Source organism: Rhamphochromis longiceps, linkage group LG9 (genome assembly GCF_057381845.1).
Source record: "Rhamphochromis longiceps isolate RC_006_pf linkage group LG9, R_longiceps_female_GT1.1, whole genome shotgun sequence".
Taxonomy (NCBI): Eukaryota; Metazoa; Chordata; class Actinopteri; order Cichliformes; family Cichlidae; genus Rhamphochromis; species Rhamphochromis longiceps.
This window is the reverse complement of record NC_140565.1, coordinates 35,028,356-35,047,191: the sequence shown is the minus strand read 5'-3', so window position 1 is coordinate 35,047,191 and position 18,836 is coordinate 35,028,356. Positions and strand designations below refer to the sequence as shown.

The 18,836-nt window shown below is 40.7% G+C and overlaps 2 protein-coding genes across 4 annotated transcripts in view; one reads left to right on the top strand and one right to left on the bottom strand.

Annotated features, from left to right (window-relative positions):
• Positions 1-13,946, bottom strand: part of LOC146662765 (uncharacterized) — a 34,585-nt gene extending 20,639 nt beyond the window's left edge. The window contains exon 1 of the mRNA XM_085419362.1: positions 13,363-13,946. The gene's annotated coding sequence lies outside the window, so the exon portion shown is untranslated. The remainder of the gene's footprint in view (positions 1-13,362) is intronic.
• On the top strand, positions 1,961-13,338 carry LOC146662766 (uncharacterized). 3 transcript variants are annotated; one of them, XM_085419383.1, is made up of 4 exons: positions 1,961-2,311; positions 8,614-8,708; positions 9,020-9,616; positions 11,189-13,338. In XM_085419383.1, the coding sequence occupies exons 2-4, from the start codon at positions 8,691-8,693 to the stop codon at positions 11,744-11,746; spliced, it is 1,173 nt and encodes a 390-aa protein (XP_085275509.1). In that variant the 5' UTR covers positions 1,961-2,311; positions 8,614-8,690; the 3' UTR covers positions 11,747-13,338. The 3 variants fall into 3 exon arrangements, with proteins under 3 accessions (XP_085275509.1, XP_085275508.1, XP_085275510.1); XM_085419382.1 differs by having other exon boundaries at positions 1,972-2,311; positions 11,186-13,336; XM_085419384.1 differs by having other exon boundaries at positions 2,257-2,311; positions 8,611-8,708; positions 11,186-13,336.
• Positions 13,947-18,836: the final 4,890 nt, after the last annotated feature.

Sequence of the window (18,836 nt, the reverse complement as noted above, 5' to 3'; positions counted from 1 at the left end):
TATTATCATTGCATTTGATGGCTCACCTGGTCTTGCTCCACAATCGGTGTCCCCCTTATTCTCATGCAAAGCTCTGTAGTGCCTAAGCATGGATGAGGTGTAGTTGTTATATCCCAGCTCCCTGGCACATAGCAAACACTTCACCTTGTACAAAAGTACAGACAGCTTAACATAAATTGTATTGCACCATCAGTATTATGAAAATACATCTTCTGTAGAAATTTACATACCTTGTTGGGAGGAATAAGATCAAAATGTTCCCACACAGGGGAGGACATCCTCCTCTTCTTAGCTGGCTCCATTCTCTCCTGACTTTCTCTCCTCACTCTCATAAACCTCCAAACTGTCTCCAAACTCTCACTAACCGCAACTCTCCATCAAACACCCACATTTTGAATGAAGTCTGAGGGCTTTATATCGCTGTCATATCTCGCGGCAAAGTTCGAACCAGTCACGTGGTACAGCCGGGCAGCGAGGCTTCGGACGTCATCATTTTCAGCTCCTCCCATAAATGAAGCAAGCCTCGATACGCGCTTCGCGGAAACGCCCCCTCCATTACTCGACACACGCTCCGAAGCCTCGATACAGAACGTCACATCACTAGCAAAGGGCTTATAAGGTCTTTAACACACTAGGGGGTATCGACTTTCTCCTAAAGTGTGACTTTGAAATTACTAAGCTACCTGCTAAACTCTCTGAATTCCATAAACAGGTCCTTCTTTATTGGAAAATGTTATTTAAACATAATTTCACTCCACATAATAGCCCAATTTGGAACAATAGATATATACTGATGAACAGAAAATCTATTTTTATTCAAGATTGGTTATCAAAAGGTGTTTGGGCAATTGCCCATTTTGTAGATGAGGAAGGACATGTTCTAGGACATCAAGATTTTTGCCAAAAGTTTAATATCCAATGTTCTAAGAGTAAATTTCATCGGGTTATAAAATCCATTCCATTGTCACTTAAAAACATAGTTGTAAATGATATAATATATTCTGACATCTCCCCCAAGTTAAGGCAATTATATATAGATGGTATTCGATTTTGTGATGTTAAATGCAACAATAAGTTTCTTAGATCTTCATTAAGGAGTCTTTATTCTCCAAATTTACTTAGACGTAATTACATATTAAAAGATTTCCAAAGGGAAGAAATTGAAAAAATAAGAACTGATTATATCACCTTCCCTATCCCTCCTAAAGGGAAAGAAGTCCAATTTAAAATCTTGAATAAAATTTACCCGACAAATAGACTCCTTAGTGATAGATTCAAAATAGAAACGGGTAATTGTGTATTTTGTGAAACAGAAGAGGAGGATTTGGACCATCTATTCTTTTTGTGCAATTTTATACAAATATTTTGGTTGGATTTTCATACCTGGCTTTATTCCAGTGGGATTCAAATTACCCCATTTACCTTAAATATGATAATGTTTGGAGTGTTTTTGAAAGAAAAGAAAGCTAATTATGGTGTTAATGTGTTATTAATCTTGTGTAAGTATTTTATACATAAATGTCGCTTTTTAAAGATTAAACCAACACTGGCTCACTGGAAAAACGACCTAAACCTGTTGGTTAAATCTTTGACTTTAGTTAAAAAGAAAAAGGCTGCTTTTTTTGTTTCCTTTGTAGAAGATTTTGATTTAGTAAGTTAATAATCTGTTAATTTATGTGACCCCATCTTTATATTTTATTTTCACTATATATGAAAGTTGCTAATATGTCAGAAATGTTTATTCTCTGAATCTGTAATATATGGTGCATTTTGTTTGTATGTTTATATTACTAATAAAAGAAAAAAAAAAAAAAAAAAAAAAAACTAGCAAAGGGCTTTTTTAGTGAGACGGGTGCTGTAAATGTCCTGGAGGGAGGGGAGAGAGACACCAACTCAACCCTGAGTATCGTTTTTCACTCTGAGTTTTCTAAACCGGCTTCCTGAAATAGGGCCCTGTTCTTTTGTATACTTCATCTGTTCGTATGTTGTATACTCATTGTTTATTAAGTTCTTTAAAAAACACAACAAAAAACCCGTATCAATGTCGCAATGTTGGCAAAGAGAGGAAGTGACGTAATATTTGCGCATGCGTGGTAGCAATCGGATTTCCGGTACGGATCGGGTAGCAACACAGACGTTCAAAGCTACTCGCTGGCGTAAAATACGGGATCCTGACTTATTAAACGGCGATTTTTACGTCATTTCTTCACCAGAAGGGAAGTGTGAGGGGCTAATCGTTCCGATATTGGTTTCCATATCCTGGATCTCTCTAAAAATGATCCGAAGCCTCAGCCCATCCCATCATCTAAAGGTAAGCACCGAGCTAACTTTACTGTGAGTTCAGTTCATGTTGAGTTTAGCTCCTGAATGAGGTCTTCTGCTGCTCTCCTCGGTGTCTGTTCACAGTTTATTGTGAACACGTTGAGAGAAGAGTGAGAGAGTGTTTGGAGAAAAACACCAACTAACCATTAGCTCAGCATGCTGGGAGAAGTTGAGCGTTTTGTGGGAAATGAAGGCCTCACTCGTGATTGTAGCAGGAAGTAAGCTATGAAAGAAGAGAAAGAAGGAAACTGCCGTGAGGGGGTGCCAAGAATAGATTTGAAAAAAGAAGTTCGTTACTCTCCCCCCACCCACCCATCGCCCCGCGGTACAGAGTACTGGAGACACTCACGCATTCTGCCTGAGTTGCCCGAGCACTATGGGCTCAAAATGTAGTCATAAATATTTTGTACTTGTAAAAAAGATTTGTATGTGTAAAAAAGATTTGTGTGTGCGTAAAAAAGATTTGTATGTGGACTTAGAAAAAACCCCCTGCAAGTTACAAGTACGGATTTTGACCCTATTTTTCTTCCCGTCATCTGATTGGTCAATGTCATGTCAATCACAAATGTAACAATCCAATCAGAGAACAGATGGGTTTGGCTGTCGAGGGGCGCTTTTTTTGAACTGCAGGGCCCTATTTCAGGAAGCCGGTTTAGTGCAAACTCTGAGTAAGTATACCCTGAGATAACGAAAACTCTGGGTTTTCAGTTTCACAAAGCGAGTTTAGATTAATTCTGAGTGAGTTACTATGACGACACTCCGTGAAGCTAACCTGCCCCCTAGCAGGTTTACTTCAACTAACCCTGACGTTCTCCGCCTCTTTGTCAGAAACCTGACTGTAGGAAGTGTCAGACATGGCGTGCCCCGTCCTTGAAGAGCCAGTAGATGTTGAAGCCCAAATTCTCCGCAGAGCTCTCCGCCGGGAGAGAGTGATTAGAGCGTGTTTGGACATTTTATCATTTCCTGATGATTTCCTGTGTGAACGTTACCGTTTTTCAGCACAATCTATAATTCATTTGAATAACATCCTCAGGCCTAATATTGCTCATGTGACACATCGCGGACATTCTCTCAGTTCTGTACATATTATTTGTATTGCACTTCGGTTTTTTGCAAACGGGAGCTTTCTGTATAATATTGGTGACGCTGAGCACGTTTCCAAGGCTACCGTCTGTCGGGCAGTCAGGAATGTTACAGTTGCACTGAAACGTCTCCTGTACTCGTTTGTGGTGTTCCCCGGTCATAGACCCACAAGATTTATCAAAGAGGGATGCCACAAAATTGCAGGTAGCAGGATGAACAAAACTTAATGTATGATGTGGTGATACTTGAACTACTACTTAAATTTTACATTTATTCTCACGGTTCCCAGGCGTGATTGGCTGTATAGATGGCACTCACATTCCAATCATTGCTCCTTCAGTAAATGAAGGAGACTATGTGAACAGGAAGTCTTTCCACAGCATTAATGTGCAGGTACATAGTTCCCTGTAGCATTTCAAACTAACAAATTATTTCATTATAGTAATGGATGCTAATTGTGTTCTCTGCACTGTGAAGATCATGATGCTGCCAACATTATCACAAATGTGGAAGCCAACTGCTCAGCCTCTGTGAGTGGTGGTGGTGGAGGACCCCCACCTGTTTTTCGGGCCTCCGCTTTTTTTCTGTTGGCTATAACGGGTCACGTTTGAGCATACAGAGTAAGCAAATATGTACTTGTAATGTGCTCAGATAATTTCAATAAGTGCTTACAGAGGGGAAATTAATGTAGCCTCTAACTGCAATTGATTTACATGGGACAAACAGACCAAGCACTATGGCTCATAATACAATTACACCTTACCTGTTTGGACTATATTTTTATATTTCATCTTTACTTGCTGCCAGGAACGTTTGGGGCCTGTTGGGTTGCACCTGCGCTCACATCACAAAATAAAATGTATGAAATACAAAATAAAATAAAATAAAATAACGTGTTAAATGGGTGGAAATCCCTAGATCAGTGTTTAAATTAACACTCACGCATTGACTCTGTCGGCTATGTTTTGCCATGCATGCTCTCTTTCTTTTGCAGCTGAGGCTGTGTTACTTTTTTTCCGCGGAATTTGCATGTTATCGGCATATGCTGCCATCAGAATTTCGGCCTCAAGCGCTGTAAAATACATTGACCGCGCCTTCTTTCCCTCCGTCTCCATGGTGACTCGCTTAATCTGTGCTCCACTAATCAGGGCTTTATGTATCCTCGTGCGCGCGCTTCACTTGGGATTAAAGCAACTCCGCGTTGATTGAACTAATTGTTATCAGCCTTTCTGAAACCGAATATTCCGAGTTGGACAGTTCGGGGTTACTCAACCCTGAGTATCGTTTTTCACTCTGAGTATAAATGCCCACCCAGCGTTTTCCTTCATCACCACGAAGGAAAACAGTCTGTGGTCGTCCGAGTTTGGTGATTTTTTTTGTGTCACAGGTCTATGTGTTTAATACAGGGACTTCCACAGCCTTTTCAACAGCGCTGCGGACCGCGGGACGGGCAGTGTTTTGGAAATGACAGTCTTCATTACAAAGCTTTCTTCGTTATGAATTAGCATACATGTTTTTATTGAACATTTGAAGAACCAGCAAAAAAAACAAACTCTTGTAGAGGACATAAAGTCAGAGATAGAAAAGACAAGGAGCAGGTGCATCTAGTACAGGTAGAGCTGCTGCAAAAACCCACAGAGCCCAGCAGCCAGCGTAACAAATTCTGGATCCTTTGCTTTTAGTTAGCAGTTAGCATTAGCAGCACATCCTGCGTCCGATGTGAAAGGACTTTTATGCTGCGCACTGTGACTCCCTGGGTCAGCCCTGACTTTGTGTTAAACTAATCCTAAAGTAATAATGGTATTTCTAACCACTGATATACCACAACTTTTTCCTTTCAACAGCTACTGAAAGTTAGGGGACCTAGCTGCTATCGGATATTTATATAGCGATCCTCCAGCTTCAAACTGTATCACCCTTCAAGGACCTGCAGTTCAAAAAAGCGCCCCTCCGACAGCCAAACCCATCTGTTCTCTGATTGGATTGTTACATTTGTGATTGACATGACATTGACCAATCAGATGACGGGAAGAAAAATAGGGTCAAAATCCGTACTTGTAACTTGCAGGGTTTTTTGGCAAAGTCCACACACAAATCTTTTTTACGCACACACAAATCTTTTTTACAAGTACAAAATATTTATGACCACATTTTGAGCCCATAGATCTGCTGCAGTATCAGGGTCACAATAGACTGCCCTGCTGCTGTGGATGAACACATGAGAGGAAATGAACTACAAAGTCTCATTTCAATGAGTGTGGCTGCTGTAAAGTGATGCACAGGAAGATGTTAACAAAAACGAATGAAACAGATGAAAGTAAACAGTGTTCATATTTGAAAGCACAGAGAATAAAAATATATTGTGGTGGTTAATGTGCAGCTCTTGGTGATTTGGGAGAAGAATAATGTTTTTAATCATGTTGTGGATTGAATGTTGGATTTTATTTAGTTTTGTGTACAGAAGACAGAAGTTTTTTCTACTTTTCATTGATCAGATTGATTTCTTTTGCTCACGTGAATATTTGAAGTTTAATGCTCATTTTCACAGGTAGACCTGACTATAAGTGTTCATTCTATGAAATGTTGATCATGGAGTGAACTCGGGTGTTTTGTTCAGTTTTATTTCTGTAGTTGAAGTTCTACAGAAGGTCCAGGCCCATGTTTTATAATGATGGGGGGTGCTAAGGTGTTGAAAGTCTTGGGTGGGGGAGTAACAGGTCATTGTTGGTAGAATCCGCAGCAGGAGCTGTTCAGGGCTGTTTGCTAGCTGTGAATTATTGGTGCAGTGGGGTCTTTAGGTCTGTGGTTGGTTCACCGTCTGATTGTTTTCCAGACAGAAGCAGAGTCATTAGCTGAAAACAGGTTTTGGAGTTTAGACTGTGATGCTGTGCAGCTGTCGTCACAGAAGCTGATGTTACAGGACGTCACAGCATCTCTATAATAATCCAAACTGTTGGTAACAATCCTGAAAACCTGCCAGTCGGTGCAGTCCAGACACACCTGCAGATTCTCCACAGCCTCATCAGTCCACTGCTTCAGTGTCTTTACAAAAGCTTTAGACAGTTTTTGTTTGTGCCTGTTTGCAGGGATCAAGTGAACCATGACATGGGGTCCGTTCTTCGTACCTGGCTAAGTAAGTTAGCTGGATTTGATTGTTGACGATTTCGCGTGATCCTGGATCGTTCGGTTCTCCGAAGCTCATCCGGGACTTGCTGTCATAGTAACAGAGCCGTAAGCGTAAACCTGCTCGGGAGCAGGCTTACTTTATGTAAACAGGATTAGATCGTGGCCACTCAGGTATGTCCGCTTCATTTATACGAAAGCAACAGCGATATTTTACCACTGTTTTTCCATAAATAAATAACATCAATGTAACTAAAGATAATGCAGTATTTGATTCTTTCATTGATTTCACACAGATACATACAGGTCATTTCGTAAAAAAAGGGAAATGTACTATTAATCATTCTATTACATGTATGTGATTATTTCAGATGTAATTCTTATTTTAGAGTAGTAATAGTAAATTACTTCGTGTAATCAAGATGAGAGACCACGGCTATAAAAGCGAAGGTGGATTTGGGAAGCCTGTCGCAGCCATATCCTGTCCGTTTACGCGAGCCACCCATTGTGGAAGGTGCAAGATTGATAAGGAGAGTCCTCAGAATTCAGCGTATATTGCGGGATAGACAGGATCCTTTAGCTCAGCGCGACAGTGTGCTCATAGAGAGATATCGATTTTCCCGTGAGGGTATTATTTACTTAACCAACTTGTTGACGAGGGGGTGCAGGACCACCACCTGTCTTTTTTTGCTCTGCCCCTTTTCTTGGTTGCTGTTATAAACAAACAAACAGATTATTTCAGGGTCTCTTTCCAAGAGACGAAAAGCAATATAAGTGATAAATATTACCATTCTGTAGAATATTCTTATATTTCACTTTTACTTGTTCCCATGTTCTAGTGGGTCCTGTTGTGGCTCTAATGTGAAAGAGGATATAATGTAATATAATATAATAAATTTACCCTACCACCTACTGGTGTTGGCCAGAGGGGCCGATGGCGCGATATGGCAGCCTGGCTTCTGTCAGTCTGCCCCAGGGCAGCTGTGGCTACAACTGTAGCTGCCTCCACCAGTGTGTGAATGTGAGAGTGAATGAATAGTGGCATTGTAAAGCGCTTTGGGTGCCTTGAAAAGCGCTATATAAATCCAATCCATTATTATTAATATTATTAAATTACTTATGAGTTTGATTTGTCAGCAACTTTCTGCCAGCCCTCTCTCCTTGCTTTTGCAGCCTTTGCAGTGTTCCCTTGCGTTTTAATTAAACTCTGAAACTCCTGAAATCCCTCAATCAAGAGTTCTTGCTCTGCTGCCGAAAAATACCGAGCGCTCTCCTTCGACATTTTCGCCGACCAATCAAAGGGTTGCCGATCAATGTTTCTACTATCGATGCGTAGCCCCTGTTAAGCCACCCAGTGATCTCACATTACTTCATCCAGCTGTACTAATCGTCAACAACAGGTGTGTTCGGAGAACCGGGACAGCGAGCTCAAAGTTAGCGCGATGATTTGATCTTGGATGTGTCATTTGATCTTGGATGTAGTAAGCGAGGTACGAAGAACGGACCCATGGTCTGAGAATCCTGGTGCAGTGTGAGATGATGATCCTCTTACTATCAGCTCACCTTCAGTTTCTTAGATGTTTTCTCCAGTTTGTGTACAAACTGCCATGAAGTTCTGATGAAGCACCAAACTACAGTTACTCAGTCAGTGGAGGTTCAGTAGTGCAGTTTCTCACCACTGTTGTTAACTGGAGGCTGACACACTGACTGAAGACATTTAGTCTGAGTAGATTTGAACTTTCCTTCTTCATTGTTTCCATCTTGCTTTGACTGCAGCTGTAACAACACTGATTCCAGCAGGGTTTGTAAAAAGCATTTTGACAGACACACAAAGCTGGACAGCTTTTGTTCTGAGGGTTTGGAGAGAGCCTGTCTGTGTGTCTGCATTCACTTTGTTCCTCTAACAGAAAATCAATGTGCAGATGTTGATTCCTGCAGTGACTGTTGTTCCTCAGCCTGTAGAAACCATCCTGCAGCTGCTGGAACAAATGAATCTTCTAAATGTTGCTTTCTCTGGTTTGTGTTTGCTCTGCTTCTTTTTGTCAGAGATCAAATACATAAAAATATTCTTTTGTGTCCCAGCAGCTGATCAGCAGGAGGAGAATCTGACGGAGGAACATTTTCAGCCATTTGGACTCAGCTCAGCCACTACAGAGGAAACAATGAGCTCAACACAGATGGTGAGGAAGAAATGTTGAACCTGTGGTCAAGTTACAAGAAAATACAAAGATAACATTTTATAAGGATACTGAAGTAAAATAAAGTAATTTTTCATACAATATATTTTTTTTCCAATGAGCAAAATATTTTCTTTATTGTCATTTTCATTACAGAGGGAGTTTCAATTCAATTCAATTTTATTTATATAGCGCCAAATCACAACAGCAGTCGCCTCAAGGTGCTTTATATTCTACAGTAGATCGTGCATTAGTAAAAAAGTTTGTTCCGTGACTGCGTTTCACTCACTGCCTCTGTATCTCTGTCACTGCAGGACCGACATGAAGCGAGACGTCAGCGCTCTCAGGAGGCCGACAAACCTCACAGAAGAAAGAGAGAGAAAAAATACAGCTGTGACGAGTGTGGGAAGGAGTTTACTCAGAACTCCAGCTTGAAATGTCATCGGCTCATCCACACTGGGGAGAGACCATTCACCTGTGACTTGTGTGGAAAGTCTTTTACCGACGCCGGAAGCTTGAAAACACACCAACTCATCCACAGTGGACTTAAACCATACAGCTGTGATCAGTGTGGCAAAGCTTTTGCTCGCAGTAGCTACTTAAAGAGTCATCAAGTTACCCACTCTGGAATTAAGGCGTACAGCTGCGACATTTGTGGAAAAACTTTCAGACATCAAGGGTATCGAAATATTCACCTACGCATCCACACCAGACATGAAGTTTACTGCTGTGATCAGTGTGGGAAACTATTTGTAACAGACACACAGTTACAACATCACATGTTTACTCACAATGAGGAGAGACCTTATAAATGTGACAAGTGTGAGAAGACGTTTAAAGCTCCACATTACCTGAGAGTCCACCAACAGATCCACACCAATAAGAAACTGTACAAGTGCAGTTACTGTGAGGTATGTATTTATATTTTTATCTTGTTATTTTAGCCTGGCTGTTTGGAACAACTCTGCTTATTCAGTTGTGTTAGCATGTTAGCAATTAGCTGGTTTCATTGCTCAGCTTAGCTCTCCACACTCTGGACTCTCTGCTCAGTTCAGTTGGTTTTCCCATTGCGCTGCACAGTCAGCAACTCGCCCAGTTCTCCATGTGTCTGTGATGTTTTGTCAACCTCGACTAGGGCTGGGCCATATCATACCGTTCACGGTAATACCGGTGTAATTTTGGGCAACGATAGGAAAATGACATATCGCGATAGAATATGGGTAAAGCGCACATGCGCAGTGCCTTTGTTTACATACGCACATGGCGGCGATGCAGAATGAGAAGAGTGAAAGTGGATCGTTAAGTGAAACGGATGAACCAGAACTGGTTTGTCAAAATGCTGCAACTTCAGTGGTGTGGAACTGGTTTAGCTTTCGTCTGTCAGATACATAAAAAGAAATATTTTTGGTAGAGCATGTTAGTGGGCCGTTGTTATTACCGTGTTGTTTGGAAAATACGGCACACTTAAAATCATCCTTTGATTTTTCTGAAAGTCGACAGAGCCCCTTATAACCCCGTGTGCCTTATGTATGAACTCTGGTTGTGTTTACTGACCTCGAAACGATTTTATGTGCATGGCGCTCGAAAATCTGTCAGATGTTTCAGTACGACTTTGCTAAGCTACAAAGCCGCACCGCTTGATGGATTATCGGAGCATTACGGCTATCGTAGGCGGAGCGATACGTACTGTGCTTCAACATAATGTTACCGTATTGTGTGTATGACCTCGTTTTAAGTTTTGTGGATATTATACATGGTTATGCTGAGGATATGTCGGCCAGGTTCCACTGGAAACGCCTTTTGGTTAAACTGTCAGCAAAGAATTTGCACTGTTACATTTTTATATAACTTTAATGCACATAAAAAACAGCTGCTTGTTTAAGTGAAAATATATTAGTATAGTGTCAATTATATCGTCAGTTATATCGTTCTCGCAAATTTTTAAATGTATATCGTGATAAATATTTTTGGTCATATCGCCCTGCTCTAACCTCAATGTTCTATCCATGACCCGTTCAACCTGCAGTGATTACTCTTTGCAATCTAACTACAGTCCACTAACTGCTATGCTAAAGAAAACAGATGGTGGAGGCTGCCCGTATACACTCCACACTATTCCTGCCCACCTTTAAGGTGCAGGAAGCTGCTAGAGTAATCTCCTGAACAATAGTTATCACCACTCAGCCAACATTGCCACATGGAGGTATAGAAAGAGAAGAATTCAAAAGCAGAAGCAATTTTTTCCCCACAAAGTCTCAAGTTTTCAAACTGTTGCAACATCTCCTTTACATCTGTATGTATACAGTGGAGATGCTCTGTATCTCACTATACAACTGTGTAGTGACAATAAAGGCATTCTATTCTATTCTATGTATGTCTCTGAGCTTCTGTACTTGTATATCATTAAAATGGTGATTAAAAACGGGATAAAAATGTTGAAGCAATTCCCTGACTTACACTGTCTTTGTGTCTTTGTTTAGAAGCAGAGCGACACAGATGGATCCAGTTCTCAACCCTGTCGTCGCTGTGGTGGTGGGAAAGAGTTTCGCTGTGACCTTTGTGAAAAAACTTTCAGTAATCAAAAGAGTCTAACGCTACATCAACGCAGACACACTGGAGACAAAATGAGCTACTGCAAAGAATGTGGGAAAGGCTTCCCCATACCAAGTAAATTAAAAGAACATGAACTCTGTCACAGTGGGGTTAAAAAGCATGTCTGTGACCAGTGTGAGTCATCCTTCACCATTGCACGTGATCTTAAAATACATAAACGAGTCCACACAGGAGAGAAACCATACAAGTGCAGACACTGTGACAAAAGCTTCTCACGGTCAGGTCATCGTAATATTCATGAAAATACACACATTGAAGGGAACTTCAGCTGTGACCAGTGTGACAAAAGCTTCAAGAATCTCAGTTCATACTCCGAACACAAACGATCCCACGCTGTAAATAAACTGTTTCACTGTTACCAATGTGCAAAAACATTCACTTCATTATCTGCTCTGTGCAAACATCAGCGTGATCATGCAGGACAGTGATCACTGGATCAAAAGTATTTGGCCTTTTCTCCAAGCAGCCTGAATAAATCACTTTAATGTTTTTTTTTTCTCCCTCTCAAACTCATCTTACATCACAGCCACTGTGATCTTTAGTGGACCGGTTCAGTGAAACTCCCCTTTCTGTCAGTGTAAAGAAATTACATATTTAACTGCTTTTATACACAACAAATGGGGGAAAAACTGTCAGCATGATTGTTTGGACTTAAATTGTGAGAAATAAATGTAAAATTGCAGAAAAGTGTTGACTGTACAGTTTTTGTTTTTAAGGAACAAGTGTCTATAGTTGAAAGTGAAAATAAACTTTTCTGTCCTTTAATTGTTTATTGCTTAATTATTGTTTTAAAGATTCTTGTTTTATTTACCCTTTGTCTCACTCTCCCTCACATGACCAGATTTACCTTGTTTCTTCTTTTGCTTTCTCGCTCCTGATTGGCCCTTAATTGCACTCACCTGGCTGTATCCCAATTCAGGGTCTGCAGCCTTAAAGTACGCAGCCTTAACGGTCCACACGGGCCGCGTACTCAAAGACCGCTACGGCCGGAAGTGCGAGGTGTTACGGCTGGTGCATTAACTTAGTGCTTAGGCACCCTTAGGCTGAAGCGGAAGGGGTGAGCCACCTTTTCTTTGGAACAGTTTTCTCCTATTTTCCGGGTTAGGGAGCGAGGGTTAGTATTGTCATTTGTTTGTTCTGTTTCTTTCTTAGGGTTTAGTTAGTTTTCTGGTGGGACTTAGTAGGTTTTGTTTATTATTTTGGCCTGGGTTCACCCTGGAGCTGTGCTTCATTACCTTCAATAAAATCACCTTTTTTTTTTTACTCACAACTGGTTTTGGATGTTTGGCTTGGGAACCAGGGCGGGGATTTGTCTCTCTCTCCTCCAACCTTATGTGCGTCTCTACACGCCTAGACTAGGGGCGTAACATGAGGCTTGTGAAATGGGACGGTCTAGCCTCTGTTGCACTGCCCAGGTTGCCTAGCAACCATGATACTAACAGCTGGAAATGTTTCATACAGCTTTGTTTGACAGAAATGAAGGAGAAAATCTTTTATTTGTTTATTTGTTTCTACATGAGCTTTGATTTGATAAATATCTGAGGCTGAGACCACAGGACTGTAAAACATGATTGTTGGGCTTCATTTCTGTACTGAACAGTCATTTAAGATCAGCTAGTAAATAACAATTAGCTCATGTTGTTCATGAGACTAAAGTCATCTTACTTTGGTAATGTAAATATAATATGGCCAATATTAAGGTTGTTATTTCAATCATTATTAGTTATTACAGCAGTGAACATGAACTCTGTTTCAAATACTGAGCTTCATTAAAGATTCAAGCTGCACTTATTTATATTTCCCGTCACCTTAAATCTTCACTTAAAGACAGGTTCCTTTGACTGTGTTATATATAAGAGACAAATATTGTTCTTTTGTAATGTTGGCATTACTAAATTTGTCTCAGTGCTGACTTTAAATATCCATGAAATCATCACATTCTCTGTAAGATTAAGGTCAACTAACAATTCAATAAAACTTTATTGATCCTGAAGGTTGACCCCGATATTGTGAAATTACTAATATTGTTATGTTCAGTACTTACTTTTGAAAGTTTACTCTTTGGCTCGCTCGGGCCACTTCTGGGGTGGGGTGCCCTCGGTTTCTCGGCCTGGGGCTCGGTCACTCAGGCACAGCTGGCTGCCAGCGGAGCTCACGGGCTCGTCACTGCAACCCCCCCTGGCTTCTGCTCCGCGGCTGCTGAGTGAGCCCTCATCTGGGACTCTCCTCAGCTCTTTCTGGGACAGTGGCGCAGCTGCCCCTCTGTTGGTCTTCCTTGGTCTCTTGTGGTCTGGGGGCCTCTGGATGTCTGGAGTTTTGATCTCCTCCATACCTGCTTCATGCCCTGGAGGACGGGGCTGTGGCCCCCCCCACACCCTCTTGCAGATCATTACATGAACCTTTTAAAAACAAGCGCGTCCATGCTCACAGGTGTACACACGGGTGATCACACCCACAAACTACACCCTTTTTGGCTCCTACCTCAAAGCACACTGTGTTCTGTTGATCTTATGTGCTGCACAATAATGTTTAATATTTAGTATTTACTGTCATATTCCCATATATCATTGTGATGTTGTTTATTCTATTACTCTTGTTCTCTTCTGCTTGTTTTCTTTTTTCTTTCTCAACAGGTGACCCAGGTGATTGATATATGCATTTTTTTTCTCTGCCCGTTCTGTTGGTTTTTGTCTTTTGCCCTTCTCCCCCGTCCCTCTTCTCAGCTGTTTCTCTTTCCCTCTCTCTTTCTCCCCTTCTTTCCCCCAGTCAAGTCTGTCCCGTATTCAGTAAGTGAAAATAAAATAAACAATAAAAGGTGAATCAAATGGACCATTACGGCAAGGCTGGGATGGTCAATTTGGTAAAGTAAATCCGTTGGGCATCTTTCTTTGCCTTTAGACAACAATTCTGATGCAAAAGAGCCAAACGGGACAGGCAAAAAAAAAAAAAAAAAGATTACTCTTTGGTCCATGTTGGTTAGCAAGATTCTCCCAAACAGAGTTATGTCCCTCTGCAGCCACCTGTTTAAAACTTACACTTTTCTATATTGGTACAGATATTCTTATTTTCTGTTGATGTCTTATCCTTGCAAATTACAATGCCCAGATACTTCATCTCTTTTTTTTTGATCTGTATATTATTTATTGCCTGCAGGGGACACTCATGCAGAGCTAGTATTTCACATTTATTAATATTCAGCTGTAGGCCAGAAGCTTTGGAGAAGTGGTTGATCACCTGTAAGGCTGAAGGAATCTGGTCCTCATTTTTTTAAAAACAGGGTGGTATCATCTGCCAGCTGACTGATTATTATCTGTTCACCCATCACAGTTAACCCCTCAATGTGACTGTTTTTAATCAAAATAGACAACAGCTCAGCAACCATGATGAACAGAAGTGGTGAGCTGCTACATCCCTGCCTTATCCCTCTATTAACCTCAAACCTTGAACATGTACCATGTTCTAGCAAAACAGAGCTGTTGATGTCATTATATAGCATCTCTATAACATTTATAAATTCCTCTCCAAAACCAAAAGACTGCAGAGTTTTTAATATGAACGTATGTTCAACTGAGTCAAATGCTTTGTACAGGATGTACCCTCTCTCTTGGATTATTTCACTGTACTCAAGGAGGTCCCAAAATCAGCCTAATATTGTTAACAATTAGTCTTCCTTTCAAAAAACCTGATTGTGTTTCACTGATAATGTTTGAGATGCCTTTCTTTAGCCTCTCAGCCCTTTGCCAGACAGGATCTTATAGTCCGTGTTTAAGGTGATGGGTTTTAAATTTTTATCGTTACCCGATTTAGGGATCAGGGTTATCAACTCTTGTTTCATGCTTGGCATCAGTTCTTTCTTCTCTATAGATTCCTTTAATGCATCAAATAATAAGGTTCTTAGGTCCTTCCAGAAGAATTGATAAAAATTAGTAGTGAGTCCATCTGTCCCTGGGGACTTGTCTAATGCCATTTTCATGATCACTAAATCCAGTTCCTCAATTTTAAGCTCTGAATCACACAGATCTTTGAACGGCTTGTCAATACATGGGATGAGATTATGAATCTTATTAAAGAAACTATCAGAATCAGCTGCTGAATATTCTCAGGAGTACAATTTGGAATAAAAAGTGAAGACTTCCTTTTCAATCTCTCTGAAATCTTTGCATTCAGTCCCATTTATCAACAAGCTTGTGATCTGGTCAGCGGGAGAGGGGCAGGGCTCATCGGAGAGTTCAGTGGGGAGCAGTCCTGAATGCTGACATGACAATTAATGCCTTGCCATATCACCACGCTGTATGACTGTCATGTTACAGACAGGGCAGCGAAAGTGCACCGGCATATCATTTTGTCTGGAAGAGAGAGAGAAAAAAAAGAAAAGTCAACAACATGTAAATGTAGTTGTACAGAATGCAATCAGTTTATCTAACAATCTGATTGTACATATTAATAAAAACAAACAACATATTGTACATATTAACAAAAATATCCAAGCCATCCTCAATAATGAAAGCAAATTGGTATAAATCATAAGAGCTGTCAAAAAATGTGGTGAACAGGAAAACATTTTTTATGAAAACACACTTTTTGTCTTGCTGATGAATGAATTGAACTGTACAATGTGAAAAGCAACTTTTAAGTCAACAAAGAGACTGCAGAAGTGCTGAAAAGAAGTGCATATTTATAACTTTAACTATGAGGTATATTTAATGCCAACATACCTTTGAAAGGCAAAGTGTCAGGTTTACATTATGTTTTCTATGTCTTATATGATTTTTGCATGGATTTGTGGAATTAACAGTTCATTTACAGGTATTAAAACTATGCAAGTGGTGCATCCAGGTTCAGATGAGGCTTTCACGGCCTATAAGTGAAGTTCACTGAACTAAAGAGAAATGTGGTTTGATGATTGTTGACATGCTCTCCAAATAGAAGTTTTTCCTCTTAGCAAGGAAATACAGGTGCAGCAGTCAGAATATTGCTGAAAGGGATCTCCTAAAAATCTTCAGAGGCCCAGTGAGAAGCAAGAACCATTCCAGGCATAGCTGACAGCCCAGTCAGTGGTTGAGGTCAAAGGTCGTGCTGCTTGGGGCCCATCGTCAGATCAGATTCCAGAGCCACAGCAAGGACCATGAAGCTGCGTTGGAATGAGAGCTGTGCCGAGGGGGATTTCCAGAGGCCAACAGAGGAGATTGTGGACAACAGACGGGCACCTGAAGGATGAGGGGAGCGTGCCAAGCTCCATCCACAGCGCAGAGGGAGTTCGAGGATGGGATCATGATTCTGTGAAAAGCACAGGAACCAGAAGCTATGGTGGTGACGGCAGCAATCTCCTATGAACATCACCTAATGCTGTGCCACTGTACTATGCATACAATGACACTCTGAAGACTGCTGGGATCATAACAGCAGTAAGATAACTGGATCCAGCACGCTTTCCACACAGGGGTTTTTCTGCAGAGAGGGATGGACAGTAGAGGAGTCATGAAATCCCCCTCGCAGGACGAGGCCTGCAGCTTTGGAGATAGCTGACAGCCATGTTGACAAGCAACAAAACCACCTGGTATGTTTGAATGTCTATTCTACATACATGTTGGACTCTGGTCCTGTGGACAGTGATGGAGACAACTGGAAGAGACATTTATGACGCCCTGCAGAACTTAAAACACTCTGCAGAGAGACGTGTGATTTACATGCCTAGATGAGGAACACCACCAAGCTGGGATGTTAATTTCTCCTTTAACTATTAACAATTCGTTTGTTCACTTGTGGGATGCAGTTTACCATTGGATGAGATCAATGAGGAATAAGAGGACTGCTAATACATTTGTACTTTTACAGTAATTTAGGGTGATTGACATATGCTGTGTGTTTGCATTGACACTGTCAGACATGCGGTGATCATAACTGGGAACTTTTCTAAAGGGCGGAACTGTCAGGTTTACATTATTGGATTGTCATTTATGCTTAGAAATATCTACTCATATATGCTTAGAGTTTTATAATCAATGTCATGTTGGTAGAGGGTTGATCCTTAGGAGCCTGCAAAGACTTTGCGTGCATTCCAGAGTGTTCTGTCATTCACACCCACATCCTGGGAGCGTGGGAGAGGTCGTACCTTCTCTTATTGTTTTGTGGTAGGATAAACGTATCTATATCTGTTCTAGTCTAAGTGCTTTTTGTTTAGATGAACTGGTGGACTTCCAGACCAGCAGGTTTAAGGAAGTTGTTTACACACACACACACAGAACACACAGACAAGGTACTCTTCGTTTGTATGTAGACGTCATATATGTTAATAAACCTATGTATATTCATGTAACCTCAATAAAAGAGCAGTGTTATGAGGGAGCCGACGAGAGCGACTGAGGTCAAACGAAGGAACAGCGCTTGTCGTGGTTCTCTCCCTCGTATACGAGTAACACAAAGAACTTTGTCTGCTTGGTGTCTAATGCTTTTTGGTGTTGTATTAAAATTCTCTCGTTCCAGTGTGTCTGTGCTAGACAGACCCATCACAAAGCATTTTTAATGTGTCCATTTATATGCTCCTCGATCTTTGCCCTGACAGTAGGGCTGAAAGTGGGGCACAGAGGGCAGTGAAAGAGTCTTCTGCAACATGTTGTGCATTCCTGCAATTCTGGCTTGGAGGCAGAAATCCACATTGATATGTGCATCTAAAACAGAGAGAAAAACAGATAAACACCATATACACATTTAAGTTCAGGTTTTAGCAGAAATAACACGTTACAGTTAGCATGTAAGAGATTTGGGAGAAAATTCTTTATAAAAACATAATTTTCAAGACACTTTTATTTGTGACATACGTATCTATTGACATATAACAGACAATTTAACAAAGACTAACTAATCTGGGCAATAAAAAAGCAGAACAGAATGGAATAGAGAATATTTATAAATATATAAACCTCTTCATGACAAACTTTACAATGTTGATGCAGGTGGAATGAGAGACATGAATAAAGTGCAATATGCAGTAAATGGAACAATGTGCATTGATGTTACAGATCGTGAAAAGCAGTGAAGTGAATTTGTTCATAACAAGCAAAAATTAAATACATTTGAAACTGACCACTAAATGCTAACCAGAGGTGTCAAAAGTGCACATTCCTTACTAAAGTTTAGATACCTCGGGGGTCTGACCGTTGTTGTAACGCTAACAAAGTGCCAACGTAATCAGTGTAAACAAAGTAGATGATTCCTAGAATTATATAATTATTAACGGCGAATTTATGTATGAAAGACTCTGTGCTAACCTTTACGATCAACTTGCAAGGTTTCCGCAGTTGATGATCCATGCAGGAACGTATTTCCGCCTACTGTGGAGATCACGTGTTTCCGGCTACACACACACTACTTCATAGTTTATCTACCTGAAAAAAATGAATCACAGGGGCATTTTTGGCCTGACCGTTTGTTTTTTGTTATTTAAAAACAAAATCTGGTTCACTTGATTGGCTGTGATACAGCTCACGCACCCATAAGTACGCAGTGTGGTAAGAATGA

Excerpts from the sequence above, each read along its gene's own strand:
- LOC146662766 (XM_085419382.1), top strand. Across the intron at positions 9,617-11,185 it reads ACAAGTGCAGTTACTGTGAG|AAGCAGAGCGACACAGATGG; the intron begins GTATGTATTTAT and ends GTCTTTGTTTAG.